Genomic DNA, 19,569 nt, shown 5'->3' on the forward strand with positions numbered 1-19,569 from the left:
TGTGGCAAGGCGAGATTAGTATCGCACGTGAATTACTTGGGTTTAGTCCCAATAACAAGTTTCCCTTGTTATTATTTATAGACGCTAAAAGAGGAAGCAGTGCTAAAATTGAGAAAGGGAAATGTAGGTTGTGTGTACGTATGGAACAGTAGAGTGTCTGGTGTTGTCAGCGGCGAGCTCCTCCAAAGGCAATTTTAGGAACCGATTTCAGCTGTGCCTTCAACAGGGAGCCAAGTCTCCCTCTCCCGGGAACTAACGTGCATTAATCACAGTAGCACTTCACTGTTGAGGCAGGTAGGTGTTTGTATGTGACTGTGTGTGCAACAGCGAGAAGGAGGAAGTGAGAGACATAGGCAGAGGAGGAGAGAAATGGAGAGAATGAGGGAGGGAGGGAGGGAGAGAGGGAGAGAGGATGCGGAAAGAGTGCAGGCATAAGCAGGAACGGCGATGCTTTACTCTGACAGGTTCTCCGGACTACACATGATGCTCCTTGCTGAATTTTACCTTGTCTCAAGTGTTCTTTCTCCTCTAATTCCTCTGGCCTCAATGTTCAGGGTGACTATCCGCTGAAGCAGAGCTCCCCGGACAGCAGAGAGGGAGGTGTGTTGGTTAGATATTTGGTCTGTGGCAGAGTGGGAGAGTAATTAAAACTCGAGCGCACCTCTGGGACCCTGCGTCCCGCAGCACTGTGTGCGGCAGGCCAGAGAAGCGCTTCGTGAATCGCCGTCCATCTCCGTTGTCACCGCGTTTCCAAGTCACGCGTCTTTTGCGCGGGGCCGTTGGAGACTCTCCGTGACGTCCGCGAGTTTCTTCTCGAAGCCGAGTCCTGGCTCGCCGCCTCGTCACGCGCCGGCCTCAGATTGGACGTGGTCCCTGTCACTCACGGCTCTGCCCTGCCCTCTCTGTGTTCCAGACGAGCGACTGCGGAGAGAGCCCAGGAGGATTGTGGGAAGAGGGCGGAAGTGTCGGAGTGGCTTCAGCTCGCACAGGTCAGAACAGCTGATGGTTTTGCAATGAGCGTAGATCGCTATATATTGCACCGGTACTGTTTGGAGCCGCAAACCTCCTCCGCCCTGAAGCCGGTATTGCACGTGCGGCCGACCCTGGTCTCAGAGAGCCACAGAATGTGCTGACTGCTGTTGTCACCACTCTATGGTTCAGTACCCAGTTAACTTCACCCACCCACTTTTTTGGGTCTGGATTAGTTGTTCATTACTAATGTGTTAAACAAAAACCCAGCAGTCCAGTGGCTCTCCGGGACAAGGGTCGGGGGACCCCTGCTGAAGTCTGCAGCACACAGTTGGCCCGAGTCGGTACAGATATGTGGGTTAGTTTTTGTCTGATTTCCTCTGGTTTCCTGTGCAGGCGTGCGACTGTGTGCAGCTGCTGCAGAGTGTGTGCGGTCAGGCTGCACGGTAGCTTCAGGGCCCCGCCCTCACGGCAAAGGGGGTATCTGCACAGCAACGCTACCGTGGTTTAACCCTTTAAGGTGTGAGGCCACAAGTATGTGATGAGTGTCCTTAACGGAACTCTTTAACGCTGATGTAGCAATGGAGTTCTAGAACACGGACTTAACATTTTAAGAGAACATAAACGCACCTAGTCTTCAAAGGTTTAAGTGCAGAGGACAGGTGGCGCAGAGATTTGTTATGCAGTGAGCATTTGTAGCTTTTTTTATTTTTTATTTTTGTGCCCGTGGTCGGTGTGGGACTGGCTTTGAGCAGTCGAGAGTCTTCCTGTGCCAGTTTCAGAGTGCCTGCGGCCACCTATCACCATTGCCGGTCATTTGATGTGCTGAAGAGAGGTTAAGCCACTATCAAAGTTTTCCATTCTTCTTTGTGGTAGTTCATACTCTGCGTTTAAGAGAGTAAAACAACCATTAAGCTCCTGCACTGGGTTGAATTCTTAACTAACAATCAAGTTTTCTCTAATAACAAACCAAGAGTATATTGGGCCCATTAGGTAGTGTAGTGCAGTAGTAGGTTTTTAGCATTACATTTTGTTATATTCCATTTTGCTTGTGATGTGTTTATTAGCAGCACTGTGTGGAAATTGTAGCCACATGTAGCGGTCTTGACACGCGCTGCCTCAACCCCATTTCAAAATCCCATGTGGGTTTTCAGCGCCTGCTCACTTGGAATCTGAGCATAGTTAGAAATGCACATTTCCGGGGCACGGTTAGGCTAAATCTTTTGAGAAAGTATTCTGCGTGTTTGGTGCTTAAAGGCCACCGGTGCTGTGAAATCGTATCCTTAGCACGATAGCCCATTCCTCATTACTGTGCAAGCCCAACACTTTTAGTGTGACATCCTGCTGCCATGTAGACCCTCAAAAATAAGCTTTAATTTCGAGATAATTTGTATTTGTTCCTCACACAAGCACGCGCACGCGTGCGCACACACGCACACACAGTCGGTTGGCACCTGCACTTTCATGCACGGAGCATTGCAGTAAAGCTGCACTCGGTCTCCGGGGCGTTTTGTTGGCAGGGATGGGGCCCTTAACTGTCCGAGAAGGGCCTGGTTTCAGCTCGTCCTCCGGTGGTCTGCCGGGCACAGAGCCGCACGAGCCAGGTGTGCCTGGAGCTGGAGGGCGAGATGTGGCGGGGAGGGTTATTGCTTCTCTGAGCGCCTCTTGCCGCTGGGCTTTAACTGAAGCCTGCCTCCAGGTTCCTGCTGACCTCACCCCCCCCCCCCCCTGCCCCCTCCGTACGCCCTCAGAGCTTTCCCTCCCACACCTCATTCAGCGGAGCTTCATCCTCGCCTCCGTTCTCCTTTCTGTGGGAAAGTGCACACACACACACAGCATCACTCTGTGACCCTCTGTGTCGGGCTGATCGTTGGGGGAGCCTTTGCTTTTCGCTTGTTTTACCCCCCTGTGTAAAATAGTCCTCCCAGTTCCTCTTCAGTTGCATCATCGGCCAGTGGGGTTTGGTGATGGGCGGGGGGCGGATGGAAATCGCGAGGGGTGCGGTATATGGTCCTCTCTAGTAAATGTGAACCGCTTCGCTTTTATCAGACGCCCATTTCCTGCCATGTTCTGCTTTGTCTTGCACCGAGCAGGTTTGCGTGCAACGAGCAACTCTGCTACACAAATGTCATGAAGCATTTGCAAAAAAACCAAAATAACATTTTTACCTCTTTCAATCGCAAAAACATTATTTTAAAATCGATCCACGACCCAAATAACATGTCAGCGAAGCACCGTGGTTGATAACATGCTGTTCTGATTGTGGTGTTTGTTTAAAATCAAACCTTTCCTCCTTAATTTGCCATTTCATGAGGTGACATCGTCACACTTCAGTTTTGGCCTGTTTTTCCCCCACGGCCCCTGTGGTGGGCCATACAGGGCACTTCGTTGCCAGTTCCAGTAAGCGGTAGGCTCACTCGCTAACCAGTTTAAAGGTCTGGCAGTGGCTGCACCCACAGTTTGACACCTTGATCCTGCCGATGCAGTAAACACGCAGTCTAACAGCAGGAGAAAGGTCAGGGCCCTGGGGACCTCGGGAAGCCCCTGCGTCTGCCGCAGACTAGTGCGGTCCAACAGGCTGATCTCATCGGGGGGTCTTGCCACGGCTTGCACTCAACAATTCCAGCACCCAGACGTTCTGGAGGAGTTGGGCTGGAGGCGAGAGAATGGAGGTGGTTCCTCACTTGGGGAAATTCCGTGGGAACCAACATTACGGCTGCAAGATATTTCAGTGCTAAAGTTCAATACAGCTATATGAGAGAGTGAGATAAGCTTTTATAACCCACAGGAGAAAATAACTTGTATCAGTCTCTTATGTAGCTGTATTGGGGTTGACCACCCAAATATCCAGCAGTTGTAACATTAGATTTAACCTTTATGAAGCAGGTTGGAGTAGCCCTGCCAAGAAGTGCGACTTTGTCTGTTGTTGTTGATAGATATTGTAGATTAATCACAGTCCAGTACAGGATAATGAACAGAATTTATCTTCTTGGGCCTCCAGAGTTTGACTAAATGCTAATTTTGTCTTTGCGGTGCGAGTGAAAACATTTTTTGAAGGCTGAGAAACGCTGATACCAAAATGTTGCGCCACAACATTTTGTGATTGCGACACCGCTTGAAAAAGTTTGTCTGGAGCCCTGCTTCTCACCGCGAAAGGATCTGCGATTGCATTATATTTACTTAAAATGTCCCCTTTGTGAGTATCTCTCTCTCGACTTGTGTGAGGCAGAACTGGGGGTTGCGCCCCAGATGGGGCCAGTGGCTCTTTTGTGCGGATGCGAGCGGGTCCCGATAGAAGGCGGGCGGACGGTTGAGGGTAATCCGCATCTTTAGCGGGCGACCCCGGCGCTGCTTTCAGGACCGTGGGACCGCTCTCCTCCCTGCCCGGGCCGACCCTTTCTTCACCAAATCCGCCCGCCCGCCTGCGAGACCCTCCTTTGTGCGGAAATCCCCCCCCCTCGCACCTTTGTCTCCGGCAGCTTGCCTATCGGCCGCGGCAGGCACGGACCAGCGCGCCGGAACTGAAGGCCCCTGCAGAGACGACCCAAATAGAGCCGTCGCCAAATTCAGTCCTTCCACCTGTCCCCCTCGCCCGTCCGCCGCACGGGCCCGTCCGCCAGGCCGGCACGCTCTCCCTCTCCGCCCCTGCCGCGGCGCGGGGTCGGCGTGAGTCGGGCAGCCGCACAAAGGAGGCCTGTTACCCCCGCCCCGGGACTTGCGGCTCTGTGCGCAGCTCCCTGTGTTGTCCATTGTGAGAGGGACGCCTTTCACACGCAAGCTGGCGTCCCGGCGCTGCTCCGTGTGAACCGCTGGAGCGGGACCCGGCGAGAGGACGCGTGAAGAGCGCCTAAAGACCCTCCCCGCGCCGGGACGTCGCCCGCGCGGCACGTCTGAACGCGCGCACCGGAAACTCCGGCCGGGGCAATCTTTCCCCCCGATTGCCCCCCCCAGTTTCAGTTTGCGCATGGTTTGGTTTCTCAAACCGCTCCGGCGGTTTTCTCGTGCCGTCAGAGTTTCGTCAATCCGCTCGCGTTCTGCTCCACAGACCTCGGTCCTGTCCAGCGCCATAAATCTGACACTCGTACGCACTGAAGTCTCAGACACGCAGTGCTCTGCTTGTGTCGCTGTGTGTCTGTGTGTGTCCTGTTGGCTGAGTGTTTGCATAGCGGATAGGTCACGTTTGCATATGTCCTCACTGCTCTGAGGCTCGTGTCTCTACAATACCAGCTTTATGCGCCTGACACCTCCGGCTGGGTGTCATTTGGAAGTTTGGATACTTCGATTCTTTTGATACTTCTAATTCAATGCCGATACCAACCTGATACTTTCCCCCAGTGCATACCTACATAAAATCTACTTTGAACTTTGATGCCCAGCTCTGTTGTCGCTGGCCTCTGTCACACTGTGGCATACACTGTCGGAGTGAGCCCACGGGGCGAAGCTAGGAATTTGGGGCCCCCTGAAATAATACTGCTCTGGGCCCCCCATCTGACTGGAATTTTTGTGCTGTGGCCCCCGAGAATCGTCACCACGTTCCACCCCACTCGCGACGGCCAGGGCCCTGAGTGTGCGGTGACTGGCCGCACCGCGGTGGGGCGTGAAGGTGTCGGGGCCTGGGAGACGGTGAGGGAGAGCGTCCTGGTTTCTGCGTGTTTCATCAGCCCTCCGCCACGGCGGCTGGGATTAGAGCGAGGCTTCCGCTGCACTGTGCTGTGCAGCGTCTGGGCGGGGTGTGTGCGTGGGCACCAGACACTGCACTGTGCTGTAGAGCGTCTGGGAGGGGTGTGTGCGTGGGCACCAGACTGTGCAGCGTCTGGGCGGGGTGTGTGCGTGGGCACCAGACTGTGCAGCGTCTGGGCGGGGTGTGTGCGTGGGCACCAGACTGTGCAGCGTCTGGGCGGGGTGTGTGCGTGGGCACCAGACTGTGCAGCGTCTGGGCGGGGTGTGTGCGTGGGCACCAGACACTGCACTGTGCTGTAGAGCGTCTGGGCGGGGTGTGTGCGTGGGCACCAGACGCCGCGCGTCGGCAGGCTGGCTGCTCGAGGGACTTTTACACACAGACTCATAGACCACAAACGGGCCCTGCTTATTGTGCATGTGTGTGAACGCAGAGTAGATGGACATTTAGAGGTCTTTTGCAAGTGCGCAAAAATGCAAACCGATAAACGCTTGCCATCTCGCACGTACACGTACTTGCCCACACGCCACTGTGGCCAGACTCGTGTCATTGCCTGCTAGCAGCCTGTCTGCGAGGGGGGAGTGCGACACCCACCCCCCCACCCCACCCCCCCCACCCCACGGAGTCTACGCGGTTACCATGGTCCCCGGCTGCCCTCTCTCCAGCCTGGCCAATCGGCGCTCCGCAGGAGATGCTGGAGAGCCTCTCTTCCATCTGCTCTCGTCTGGGATGAAAAGAGAGGAAGTGATGTCATGCTCCTGCGATAGCCTATGGCACTGCACCCTCACCCTGTGGGCAGAGCCTCGGTAGAAAGTGCGCTCAGAATAACGGCTCCCCCCCGCCCCCAACTACTTCCTGTGCCCGCCCCTGCTCTTCCTGCTCTCCGGGAACATGCTCGTCACCCCACTTGTCACTCTGGGGTCGACTGGTTGAGTTTGTGGTTAAAGGGGTATTCCGCATCTGCGTCTGTACTGCGTGGTTTCCTAAATAACAGGAAACAAGAAAATGTTTGTTGGAGGTTAAAATAACACAACAAAAACTGTATATTTAAAGTATTTACTGCTATCTGTTCTCACCCTCCACACGACCTAATGCATTCAGATATTACAGGCAGATGAGTGAGGGCTGCCTTCATTCTATTACCAGTCAGACATGGTAGCAAATTTGACATTACACAAATCTGTATCACCGAGAAGATGATGGGGAAATCATCCTCACCTGAATGTGGACAGAGTGTGTGAGGTTGTCTCCTATATCTGCGTGTCCTTGGTAAACCAGCCGTGAGAACGAAACATGAGAAACAATAGTTCTGCTTTGACAGCCAGTGCCTCTATGCAAGACAATTTGTCGGTCTGCAAAATCAATAATGTTTTTGAAGCTCCAATTTTTAATGGCTGCCTTCAGATTGGCAATGTTGCAGGCAATTCTTTTGAATTCTAGGACTCTGGGATTGCTCGTTTCTTACGTGATTTCTGTGGGGTTTTGTCTTTTCAAACCGAGCGGCTGTCTGAATTGTGCAAAGTAAAGCGTGAAATGTCTCGCTGTGCAGCTCATCGAGCGAAAGGCAAGACGCCAGCTGAACCTCGCAGGCCGCACTTTCCCACGAGGTCACTTCCTGTTTGTGATTTGTGATTTCTCCTCAGGAGCAGGGCGAGAGGTGTGCGTGCCTGTGCACGTTCATGTGCGTGCGTGCCTGTGCACGTTCATGTTCAGGCTCAACGCCGCGAGTGAGCGTCCGCAGTGGAGGGGACGGAGGAGACACTGACGGGAGCTCGGCGTGCAGCTGTCGGGGTTGCCATGGCAGCAGGCTGTAGGGACGGATGGGGGGAACGGGGGAAGGGGAGAGGAGGAAGAGCGAAAGGAAAGGAGAACGGAGAGGAGAGGAGGGAGAGCTGGCGGCAGAAAGATGTTTTGTCTTGCATTCGTCTTGTTTGTTTGCAAAAGCTGGTGGCTGAAGAATGTTTTGTCTGCATTCGTCTGTTTGTTTGTGTTCTTTCCGAATTTCACTTTGCAGTAAAGTGCCTATCACAAGCATGGGTGAAATTCCAAGATGTGTGCAGAGCTGTTTGGAAGCTTCCCCTTAGTGTCCCCCTGTTTGTGCGCAGTGCTATTGCCCAGCCATTTTAATCAATGTGTTTTTCCTCAGTGCTGTGTGACAGCGCAAGCGGTATCTCGCTGGACTGGTACATTGCTGTCTGGCTGATCTCACTCCGTAATGAGAGGCTGGATGTTTGTCTCATTTCTGTTCCCTGCGGGTGATGGTGCAGTACAGATTCATGTTGACCGCCATTCACTTTAAAATTAGTCTTGTGTCTGTTTTCTTTCTGTGAAATTAGTCATGCTCCATTTTTGTATTTAGTATAAAGACCGTGGTCTAAAATCTTGTTTTTTTTCTTGTCATCTTCTCTGCCTTTTTTGGCGGTAAGCTAAACGCCCGGCCCTGTTTGTTACAAACTTTATGCTGTGTAACAGTCACTCGGTCTGTTGCCAGTTTTGATAATGGCTCGCCACAAACTTGGGCCTCGCTGAAATTGCCACAGGTTTGCAAAATGGAGAAGTGGTCCCCTGTAGAAATTATGGTGTTGATTATACGCTGGTGGAAACGCGCTTGACTAGCTGAGAAAGTTAAGCGTTTAAAAAAAAAAAAAGAAAGAAACGGTCGGATGTGAGTTGTCACGCTGCCTGAAAGCACGGCAGCCAGAGGAGACGATGTGTCTGTGAGCTCGCGTGGCTAAATTTGTCCCTGGCAGTTTGCATGCAGATCTGCAGCAGGGTGCAATTAGGCAGCTTCCTGTCTGGGCCCAGGATGCCGCTCTGCTTCACAGAGTCTCTGAGCACCTGCACGGTTCTCCGCTCAGAACAGCGGAGCGCGGTCATCAGGGTCAACCGGGTCAGCGCAGTCAACAGGGTCAGCGCAGTCGACCGGGTCAGCGCAGTCAACAGGGTCAGCGCAGTCGACCGGGTCAGCACCGTCCCCACGGTCAACGCAAGCTTGAACTCATTGAACGGAGGAGTTCAGGCTTGAAATGCGACGCTGGGTTTTCTTCAAAAAGTAGGTCAGTAAGCACAATAGACTCTCAGCATCTACCTGGAGAAAATGTAAAATTGGTGTCATACTAGAAATAATGGTTGTAGACCTAAAGGAGAATGACTGTCACAGAAGCTTACAATTCACAGGCTAGACTGCAATAGACAACAACGGGGCTAGAGAACGACTGGAGGGTTGAAGCAGGAACGAATGAAACTGATGATACATATTGGAGTGTGTATCGAAGACCAGACTAGGCCAAACTAGCACATTTACAAACAAAGTAAATACTGAAGTGTGAACCTCTGTTTCTATTTTTAATGAAATATTTGAATATTCAATTAAATATTCAAATATTTAATCTGTTGCGGTGTTTGGAACAAGTACCTTCCGGCTTGGGTACAAAATCTCAAGGAGTTCAGTCCTGTGAAGCCACTGCAGATCACCGTTCAGCGGGAGCTATGGAGAGTGTAGAGGAAGAGGTGTTGTGGTCTGAACGTGAGGTCGAGTGAACCTTCCTAATTAGGAGGAATTGCCACAGCGCTTATTGATAAGCGGTGTTCGTCTGAATCGTTGAATCTTTTTATGTAACATTCACCCCTGAAATATACCCAAGGGAAACGGGGGTTTGCTGGTAGCTAATGAATGAGCTCTGAGCTCATTATCTCCTCTCTTGCAGCACGTGTAACTGTCACCCAGAAAAGAAGGGCTATCGAAATGTTTTGCAAAAACAAGCAACATTGTTATAGTGTGCATTTAAAATGGAAACGCACAGCTGGCACACCACACTAACCGTTCAGTGCAAACCCCTCGACAGATGAGACTCATGAGAATATTATTGAAATTTGAATTTAACGAGCTTCCCAATATTGAGACGTGACATCGTCTTCCCTATAGAGTGGGTTTTATTCATTTTAGCAGCTGTTTTTCAGCACTGTTGCCAGCTAGTTAGGACCTCTGAATTTGAATAATTGCTACGAGCCCTCGGCAAGATTTTTACTCGTACACAAACCGTAATATTGTAAACCGCTATGTACAAGATTCTTTGGCTGTTTAAATATTTTGACGCAAATAGATGCATGCAGTTGATATGCTCCAGGAAATGTGTTTGAGATTTCCCTCTCTTGTTCTTCATAATGCGTGAGATTCAGGCTGAATACGTGCGTGCAAACTCACCCTCCACCCGCCCAAACTTAGCTTTTTGAGATAAAAGTCATTTTCAGTTAGCCATCTCTTGAGTGTGTGGTGCTGTCGGTGACTTTTTTTAATAAACCTTTTTTTATTTCTTTGTGTTTCTTTGTTATTAAGGTTTTAGTAAGGAAATAGAGGTCTTGCCCTGAGGTACAGGAGATGCGTATTCTCTGTTCTGCCTAGGTTGAATCTCTGAACGTTGTCTCCATCCTGTTATTATTTGCGTATATTAAAGCCGAAGTTAACCACCCATAAAATGTAAGCCTTACGATAACAACTTTATTTGTGTTGCACCTTTTGGACAAGCTCCCACACTGTGGCCTTGCATTAATCATTTCTACAAATCCCACAACCACCTGATCACCTAGTCACCTAATGCTGAACTCTGAACATTTATCATGGCTTTACTAAGCCCATCTAAGCTACAGTGTAAACTGTATCCTCAAAGCCATTTGCTATTTGAAGCTCGACAGTGCATTCTCCCTCTTCCACCTAGTATGGCTCTTCACTTAATGTTGTAGGTGTTTACATGTACTTGCTACGGATAGCTGCAATTGGTTACGACCCTTTTGATTTGGCACTTGTGAGCATTTCTGTGCACTTGTGTATAAGAGCATCAAGCCTTAAAGGTACATTCGGTAAGATTTTTGTGTTAAAACATTGTTACAAGACCACTGTAAATCCCTTCCTATCTTTGAAAAAGGCTCACTGACATGTCGACTCACCCTCTGCTGAGTTTGTAATCCTTAAATTGGGGTTTGAAAGTAAACGGTTGAAGGACCGACACTGTACCAAAACATTGTACAGCTGTTCAATAATTCAAGCTTGTTTGTTGAAAATTGTTTCTAATTGCCACAGCCAGTGGCGTTTCAGTGTCAGCGTGTTCACAGAGAAGGGGGAGGGATAAACAGTGTTGTGGTTTGAGGGTGTTTGCTGCTGCACCGTTCACTATTGTGCCTTTAAATGTTAAAACGAAATGTCCTATTAACATGTCCTCATTAGCAGTCTCTGACCGTGGTTATCACAGAAGTGTCGGGGTCAAAGATAGCCGTGACTTAAAATGGATGACGAAGCTCACTCACTCACACACACACACACACACACACACACACACACACACACACACACACACACACACACACACACACACACACACACACACACTCACACTCACACTCACACTCACTCTTTCACTCTCTCTTTCTGTTTCAGTCTCCGCAGGTGCCTGTCCTGAAGGTGTGCTCGGTCTGCACTCGTCCCTCCCCTCTGTTCTGATGGTACCAGCTCACCTGTGACTCCTGCCTGAGGACCCCCTGCTGCCCCATCACCTCCACAATGTCGGGGATGCAGGTGGGAGGCCCGACTCTAAGCCGCCATTGAATTAAGAATTAACACAGAGCTAGCTCAAATAGGCTAACGCGGGCCACTCACTTAAAGCGCGGCGCTAACTGAAATATGCTAATGCGGGGCATTGAATTAACGCACAGAGCTAGCTCAAATAGGGCTGCTGACTGCTGTAATGCTTTCACTTTTACATTACTTGTATACTGCTTGCAACGCGGGCCCACTCAACCACAAAGGCACAAGCTTTTGCAACGCGTAAGCTGCAACCGGCAACCCTTCGCAACGTTCTGAAAGTCACCGGCAGCAATTAGACGGGCTGAATCGTTTGCGAGAGCAAGCACCCACATCACACGTTCTGCGACGAGTAGTTCACACTGTTGCAGCTCCCCTCTGCAACATTCTAAAATGGTTTCGTTATATCGCCAAGCTTAACCTTTTAACTATTTGAGTGTTTTTTTAGAATGTGGAATGCTTGAACATTGACATAGAATTAAAATCCATCCATCCATTATCTGAAATCAGTAGAATTAAAATAAAATTAAAATAAGAAGAACTGCCTGCTGTGGGTGGATGTCAGTGACCGGGTTAAACTCTCACTGGACCTCATAACCTCCTGCTGCATTCTATATTTTAGCCTTGCTGGTTGTAGAGTGACATCTGAGCCCACCTGGTCTCATACTCGCTTTCCCCAGTGACCTGATTGGCCAGTGGCCGGAGTGAGTGCATTCTGGGCCCAGACAGGAAGCTGCCTAATTGCACCCTGCTGCAGATCTGCATGCAAACTGCCAGGGACAAATTTAGCCACGCGAGCTCACAGACACATCGTCTCCTCTGGCTGGAACAGCCGTGCTTTCAGGCAGCGTGACAACTCACATCCGACCATTTCTTTTTATTTTATTTTTAAACACTTAACTTTCTCAGCTACAGTCAAGCGCGTTTCCACCAGCGTATAATCTATACCAGCATTTCTACAAGGGAGCTCTTTGAGTGCATTTTCAGGAATAATGCTGCCTTCATGTGCTGTCAGAAATATTGAGTTGTGCGCATATGAACGACCCAACCAAGCCATAAGTCATGTTAAAAGGCAGTTAATCCATGTCAAGAATCACACAGTGGCTGCACCTGCAAGCAAACTTTTACTTTGAAGCCAGTGGTTATAGCCAGCTACTAACCAGCCAACTCATGTCAGCAAAGCAGTGTATCTGCAAGAATAACTGTTCATACCTTTTTCTTATGTTTCAGCAAGCTTAAATGTATGAGATGTTGATTTAAAAGCATTCGTGAACAAATTACGAGCCACAAAATAATTGCACATCAAATGGGCCCTTGAATGCGTGACGTCGTTATTCCCACTTTCCCTGCTGGGAAGTCTGAGCTTCCGAGGGTGGCTTGAGCGCAGCGTAAGGAAGCGGAGCGGAGAGCGAGTCTGGCACTCCCGCCGGAGTCAGGCACCGTTCAGCTGCATCGTACTCCCTGCTGCTTTCAGTTGCTGCGCGCTATGGGCCAACTCACCGGTTGCTTTTGTGTGTGCACGCGCGCCCCTGCTTTCACACACCTTCGACCCTACGCCGGTGCTTCTCCTGGCTTTCTGTCTGTATGAAATTGGAAAAGATAACGGGCCATTCCGGCTGTTCCCTGGAACCATAGTCCGGACTGCGCGCGGAGGCGCGAATGTTATTCTGAAGCGCGTGGGCGTTTTAAGAGTGCGATTCACGAGAAGAGAAAGTGCCACAGAAGCGCTGTGTTGGCTCTCTCCAGACAGACGGTGTGCAGACAATGAGCGCTTGCCGGCGGTTGAATGAGAGCACTCGAAGGCAGAACCACTGCACAGTTTGCTTTGTACCGTCGACGCTCCAGTCGCAGCAGGGTGCGGCCTTGAGATTTACCGTTTGTATTAAGATGTTGCGGCCGCCTCGTTTATGCTTGTAGGCAGAAAGCTGGGCTGTGTGGTACTTTGTGCATAAGCGTACCTGTAAGGCAGAAATTCAATTACGCTTTACTGAAAAGTAATACTTGAATCGAGTGATGTAGGCTATGGATTTTATAATTTGCTGTATTTTAGCAAGCGAAGTGTCAGAAGCAGGGATGTTTGAGTATGACTGGTCTGGTCATTTCGGGAGTGTCCTCATTAAAATGGCATTCACAGGAGTCTTGTGAAAAGCCTTTTTCTGTGGTCGCCCTAGCTAATGGAATGCTCCGTCTTTGGATAGCAGGCCATAATAAAAAGCTAGCTAATTTGTCCTTTTTTGACAAAAATAAAACTTTGCCATAATATGGCAACTCACAATAATAACAGAATAAATGCATGTCTTTTTCATCATTTTATGATAACACCTGTAACAGAAGTGGGATGAAACAGCAGGGGGCAGGAGCAAATAAGCTGCAAATAACGTTTTTAGGTTTTTATCAAAACTGATTTTTACCACACAGGCTGTTGATATATTTTTTTAATTTGAATTCAAATTGCGCACTTCCTCTTTTAATCTTACAGTGCTACCAGCAGCTGTGTAAGTCAATAAACAACCCAAATATCAGACCCCAAGAGACGATTAGTTCAAAGAAACAGGAGTAACAATTTTGTTGTGGTTCAAGTCTGGGTTATTGGTCATTCTAAGAAATTTAAAAAGAGCTCTGTGGGTTATTGGTCATTCTAAGAAATTTAAAAAGAGCTCTGAGTATCTGCATTCATAGAACGCTGTGTAATTCATGTTTCTCCTGCCTTTTTTGGTTGTTTATTTGGGCATAAAAAAATGTTGAATTACTTGTTTACTTTATCGACCACTTTATTTATTTATTTTTGTTCGTTCCAATTCCTGTGTCTGCTCACCTGACCTGTCGCCTGTTCCAGAATCGTGCCATTCCTGGTCAGTCCTGCCTGTATTTCATACTGTACCGGTTCAGCCTTACTGTACCTGTCCCCTGTCTCACCTCAGTGGTCTCCATCCTTACCTGACCCCTCCTTATTCCACCCACCCCCTTGCCAGCTGGCCCCCTCATTCCCCAATTAGGCAAACTGCATGAAGATTCTGCGTTAGCTCACAGCAGTTAGAGCAGCCTGTTGCTGACTCTTCGTGAATTAATGATGGGTTATCAGCGAGTGACGAACGACAGATAAGACGGACCCTGCTGTGAACCCCTAACGCGCAGCCAGACGGATATCTATACTCTCGAGGAGCCGGGGCCGACGTGACGGCCATTTTCTCTCGCCCGTTCTTTCCCCAGACAACATGGCCGCCCGGCGCCGAGTGCGTGGCCAAGTACAACTTCCCAGGCACCACAGAGCAGGACCTGCCCTTCTCCAAAGGAGACGTCTTAACCATCATCGGAGTCACTAAGGTAACATGCCGCCGTTGCTATGGGAACAGGAAGTCGTGAGAGCTGATGTGTTGATATTTTTGTAGAAAACAAAAATGTGAGCGGAAAGGCATTCTGCGCTTAGTTGCGGTGGTGGGTGTATGTGTCAATGTTACAACTTGATAATCGCAGATAATCACAGAAATTTTTTTCTGCCTGAAATTCAGCCATCAAGCAACACAATGGTAGCATAGCCTCATCAAATTACCTTTTGTGCCGTCGTTAACAGTCACATCTCCGGTTAACCAAACGATTTGTGTCTTTTAATGGATACCGATTATGCTAATTTGAGTGTCAGTTCATTGAACAGATTATACATTATTTTAAATGAGTCTGAATATGAATACTGCAGTATGTTTTTTGCCATCAAAGTTGAGCGGCTTCATCATTTAGCCACTCTTCTGTGGTGAATTGGCAGTGTTGTGCTTTGCCTCTTGTCACAGTTGTCTAGTAGAATGCATTCCGTTAGCAGTCATTTGATTTATTTCCCCAAAATCATTATAATTGATTGGTCTCTCATTGCATTACTTGTGGCTTTATTTTACTGACTTACCATGTTATAGACTCAACTGCAACGGCCACATGAGATATAGGAAACAGGGTCTGAGATATAGGAAATCTGGCTGCGTTTTCTCCCTATGTTCAGTTGTTAATTGAATGCAGTCGTCATGGTTTTCGTTCATACCACCGTTGGACACACTCGGTGTTGTAATTAGGGTCCCCCCCCCCCCAGTGACTTATTCTCATGTGTCCCCAGGACCCAAACTGGTACAAAGCCAAAAACACAGCGGGGAGAGAGGGCACCATCCCCGCCAACTACGTCCAGAAGAGGGAAGGGGTGAAGTCCGGGGGCAAACTCAGCCTCATGCCGTGAGTACAGACGTCTGCCTTCACGTTTCTGTGTGTCGGTGTGTCGGTGTGTCGGTGTGTCTGTGTGTCTGTGTGTCTGTGTGTCTGTGTGTCGGTGTGTCGGTGTGTCTGTGTGTCTGTGTGTCTGTGTGTCTGTGTGTCTGTGTGCCTGTGTGCCTGTGTGCCTGTGTGTCTGTGTGTCTGTGTGCCTGTGTGACATTTCTCAACTGCACATGTCGTCGGTCACCCGGGTATTCTGCCACAACTTCCATTATGAATGGCTTTTGGCTAACATTTAAGTGTGTGTCATTAGCTTCTGTAAATGTAAGTGTACATTGATATTCTCTCCCATCGATATTGGAGAGCCGACTAAGCCCTGTGCAAAATAACAGATAATCCCCTGATATTGATAGTGTCCATTTGTGACCGGTCGAACAGCTGGACGTGCAACTGTCTACCCGTGTAATTGGTCACTGTTGTATTCTGCTACATCAGTAATCAGTGGTTTTGGTGCATTGCAACGGTGTAATTAGCAGCAGGGCCTACACAAATATAAATGCACAGCGGTGTTCATTCTCATGAATATCGGAGAGTCCTGTGTTATATAAACAGATAATGCACTGATATTGTCTATTTGTGACCGAGTGCCGGTCGAACAGCCCTTAGCTGACTTACCCGTGTAATTGGTCACTGTTGTACTCTCCTACAACGTAAATAATCGGGGCAATTAGCAGCAAGAGCAGCTACACAAATATACATGTGCAGTGGTCTCATCAGTATGGGCGAGGTGAATAAGCCCAGTATGGGAGAGCAGAATAAACGGATAACGCACTGACACTGTACCTTTGTGACCGAGTGCAGGTCCGCGTGCAGCAAGCTATTATTAGCACGTGAATGAACAGCGGGTTCAAACAGGGTTCGGGGAAAAGCGAGATCCGATCGACTTGTATGCAAGCGATCTGGGGAGCCATTTGAATACTCCACTCCGCATTGCACCGAGCGCTCCTTTCTGTTGCTGGAGCCGTTTCCTGGTACGCTGTGCAGAGAAGCCCGACGTGCTGATTCAGGGGGGGGAACAGCCGTTCTCCACGCGAACGCCTCGCGTTCCTTTGAGCTGCCGCTGAAGATGAGAGTGAGGGGTGTAATGAACTCCCCGGCGTGTTCGCGGAAGAGCGCGTCTCTGTAAACTCCCGGGGAACGCTACCTGGGGGGCGTTGCTGCTTTTAAGCGCAGCGCCAGCGTGGCTATTGAAGCGCTTTACAGCCCAGAGGCACGGCCGTCCTCTCCGGGGAAGGGTTCAGGAGCGGGGTGTCGGGGTTGTGACCTCGGTGACCGTCTGGCGGTCGGCACGGTGACCTCTGCTTGCCCCCTGTTAGTGTGCGTGGGTCGCCATTTTTTCTTAATCTTCACAACAGTGCATGTAAGCAAATATCTCTGGCACTCTTTCCCATTATCGTCCTATCCCCCTCTCCCATACGTGACTGCATGCACACACACACACACACACACACACGCAAGCACACACGTCCCACCAACTACCTGTCACAACCCCAATAAAGCTGGTCATAATCCATTTTCATGCACCATTATTTGATCGTATCTTTTTTGCTCCATTTTGTTTTCTTCTTTAAAATTTTTATTTTATTTAGTTTTTGTCTTAATGAAATATTCTACTGCAATATGAAACTGCTCTATTTTGTGCCAGTCTGTTGTCTTGTCATCTCAGTTTGCTTGCTATTTCTTGTTAAATAAATAAGTGTGCGTGCGTTGCCGTGCTTTGTGCAGTGCTAATGAAGCTTGAGGCCAGTGTGGCGACCGCAGGGGGCTCTTCCTCTCCTCGTACTGACCCTAATATGGCCGACTCACACCCACCCCCCCTGAGGGCGTCTCCCTCCCGATGCCCACCTTTCTGAAAGGGAGAAATGACAGTGTGTCTGTATGCGTCCGTGTGTCTGTATGTATGTATGTATGTATGTATGTGTGTGTGTGTGCGTGTCTGTGTGTGCGTGTGTGTGTGCGTGCGAGTGTGCGTGTGTGTGTGTGTGCGTGCGTGCGTGTGTGCGTGTGTGTGTGTGTGTGTGTCTGTATGTGTCTGTATGTGTCTGTATGTGTGCGTGTGTGCGTGTGTGTCTGTATGTGTGTGTGTGCGTGTCTGAGAGATGAAAGCCACTGAAACAGGCCTGTTAAGCCGAGAGCACAGATCGGCCCTGGCAGCGTCCACACCCACGTTGGGGGCGGGAGGGGCGATGGTATCGCAGTGCATAACGGTAACTCGCTGTCTGTGAAGGCCGGGGCAACTGGAGGCCACATTTGAATCGCAGCCTTTTGAAGAGCCAGCCTTTTCAGAGGAGGAAAAAAGATTGGAGAATTATGCAAATGGAGCAGGTCTGAGAGACAGCCTCGGTCAGTCTGAATACTGAGCCAGTTCCCCACACGGTCAGAGGATGTTCACACCCATTTAATGCTGTAAGTCAGAGGTTATTGATGGATATTGATCCAGGGACCCCCATCCTGACACAAAGGCATCCAGGGGAACCCCGTCATAAGTTAAACCCCCCCTGATCATCTGGGGGCAGTGTTGTCTTGGTCGGTTATTACGGGGAGACGGCCAGTTTTAGCTCAGAACTAATGCGTCTCCTCCATGCTTCTGAGCCACGAGCCTCACAATCCAAACAGAAGAAGAGCTATTAACCCACACTTCAGTGTTTTTGTGTTTAAATAATGAATCCATCAAAGTTTTTTTTGTTGTTGTAGTTTTTAAAAGCCAGCAACTCTAAATCAAAGTTTGAACAGAAAACAGTAGGTTGGTAGCATTCAATAGTGATGGCTGGCTAACCGCCTGCCTGCTGGCTAAATCGTTAATTTCTTAAGTTCTCGTGAAGTAAGTTAAGTTCTCGTTCGTGCTCCTAAACTTTGCGACACACACTTATTTAATTTAAAAACATATTATTTATTACGTATTTTATTTAACAGGGACAGTGCTCATGAATCAATATTTTCAGTTTCCACATCAATGTAAATGTGCCAGAGTTAGCTAATGAGCTTATTTTCATCTGTAGTCCTTCCCCTTCTCTTCAGCCTGGTGTTGGGTGAAGGAGCCAGTCTGTTCATTCCCCACTTCCCCTTCTCTTCAGCCTGGTGTTGGGTGAAGGAGCCAGTCTGTTCATTCCCCACTTCCCCTTCTCTTCAGCCTGGTGTTGGGTGAAGGAGCCAGTCTGTTCATTCCCCACTTCCCCTTCTCTTCAGCCTGGTGTTGGGTGAAGGAGCCAGTCTGTTCATTCCCCACTTCCCCTTCTCTTCAGCCTGGTGTTGGGTGAAGGAGCCAGTCTGTTCATTCCCCACTTCCCCTTCTCTTCAGCCTGGTGTTGGGTGAAGGAGCCAGTCTGTTCATTCCCCACTTCCCCTTCTCTTCAGCCTGGTGTTGGGTGAAGGAGCCAGTCTGTTCATTCCCCACTTCCCCTTCTCTTCAGCCTGGTGTTGGGTGAAGGAGCCAGTCTGTTCATTCCCCACTTCCCCTTCTCTTCAGCCTGGTGTTGGGTGAAGGAGCCAGTCTGTTCATTCCCCACTTCCCCTTCTCTTCAGCCTGGTGTTGGGTGAAGGAGCCAGTCTGTTCATTCCCCACTTCCCCTTCTCTTCAGCCTGGTGTTGGGTGAAGGAGCCAGTCTGTTCATTCCCCACTTCCCCTTCTCTTCAGCCTGGTGTTGGGTGAAGGAGCCAGTCTGTTCATTCCCCACTTCCCCTTCTCTTCAGCCTGGTGTTGGGTGAAGGAGCCAGTCTGTTCATTCCCCACTTCCCCTTCTCTTCAGCCTGGTGTTGGGTGAAGGAGCCAGTCTGTTCATTCCCCACTTCCCCTTCTCTTCAGCCTGGTGTTGGGTGAAGGAGCCAGTCTGTTCATTCCCCACTTCCCCTTCTCTTCAGCCTGGTGTTGGGTGAAGGAGCCAGTCTGTTCATTCCCCACTTCCCCTGAAGCTGGGAGCAGGCTGGAGATGGAGCCGGCCCGTCTGCTGCTGGATGCTCTCCTGCCCCCCACCTCTGGGATGAGACTCGCTGTGTCTAGCCTGTGTGGATCAGCCACACATCTCTGGGATGAGACTCGCTGTGTCTAGCCTGTGTGGATCAGCCACACATCTCTGGGATGAGACTCGCTGTGTCTAGC

The 19,569-nt window shown here is 49.7% G+C and overlaps 1 protein-coding gene across 5 annotated transcripts in view; it reads left to right on the plus strand.

Moving 5' to 3' along the window:
• Positions 1-19,569, plus strand: part of LOC133130856 (tyrosine-protein kinase CSK-like) — a 54,149-nt gene that overhangs the window by 15,641 nt on the left and 18,939 nt on the right. For 2 of the 5 annotated variants that reach the window (XR_009708971.1, XM_061245777.1), the window contains exons 3-5: positions 11,079-11,216; positions 14,433-14,546; positions 15,322-15,434. Coding sequence is in view for 4 of the 5 variants with exons in the window: in XM_061245777.1 (XP_061101761.1) it covers positions 11,202-11,216; positions 14,433-14,546; positions 15,322-15,434 (242 nt within the window). In the remaining variant the exon portion in view is untranslated. Of the gene's footprint in view, positions 1-913; positions 990-7,477; positions 8,704-11,078; positions 11,217-14,432; positions 14,547-15,321; positions 15,435-19,569 lie in introns of those variants that run through there. The other 3 variants (XM_061245778.1, XM_061245779.1, XM_061245781.1) reach the window with 3 other exon arrangements.

Source organism: Conger conger, chromosome 6, assembly GCF_963514075.1.
Source record: "Conger conger chromosome 6, fConCon1.1, whole genome shotgun sequence".
NCBI lineage: Eukaryota > Metazoa > Chordata > Actinopteri > Anguilliformes > Congridae > Conger > Conger conger.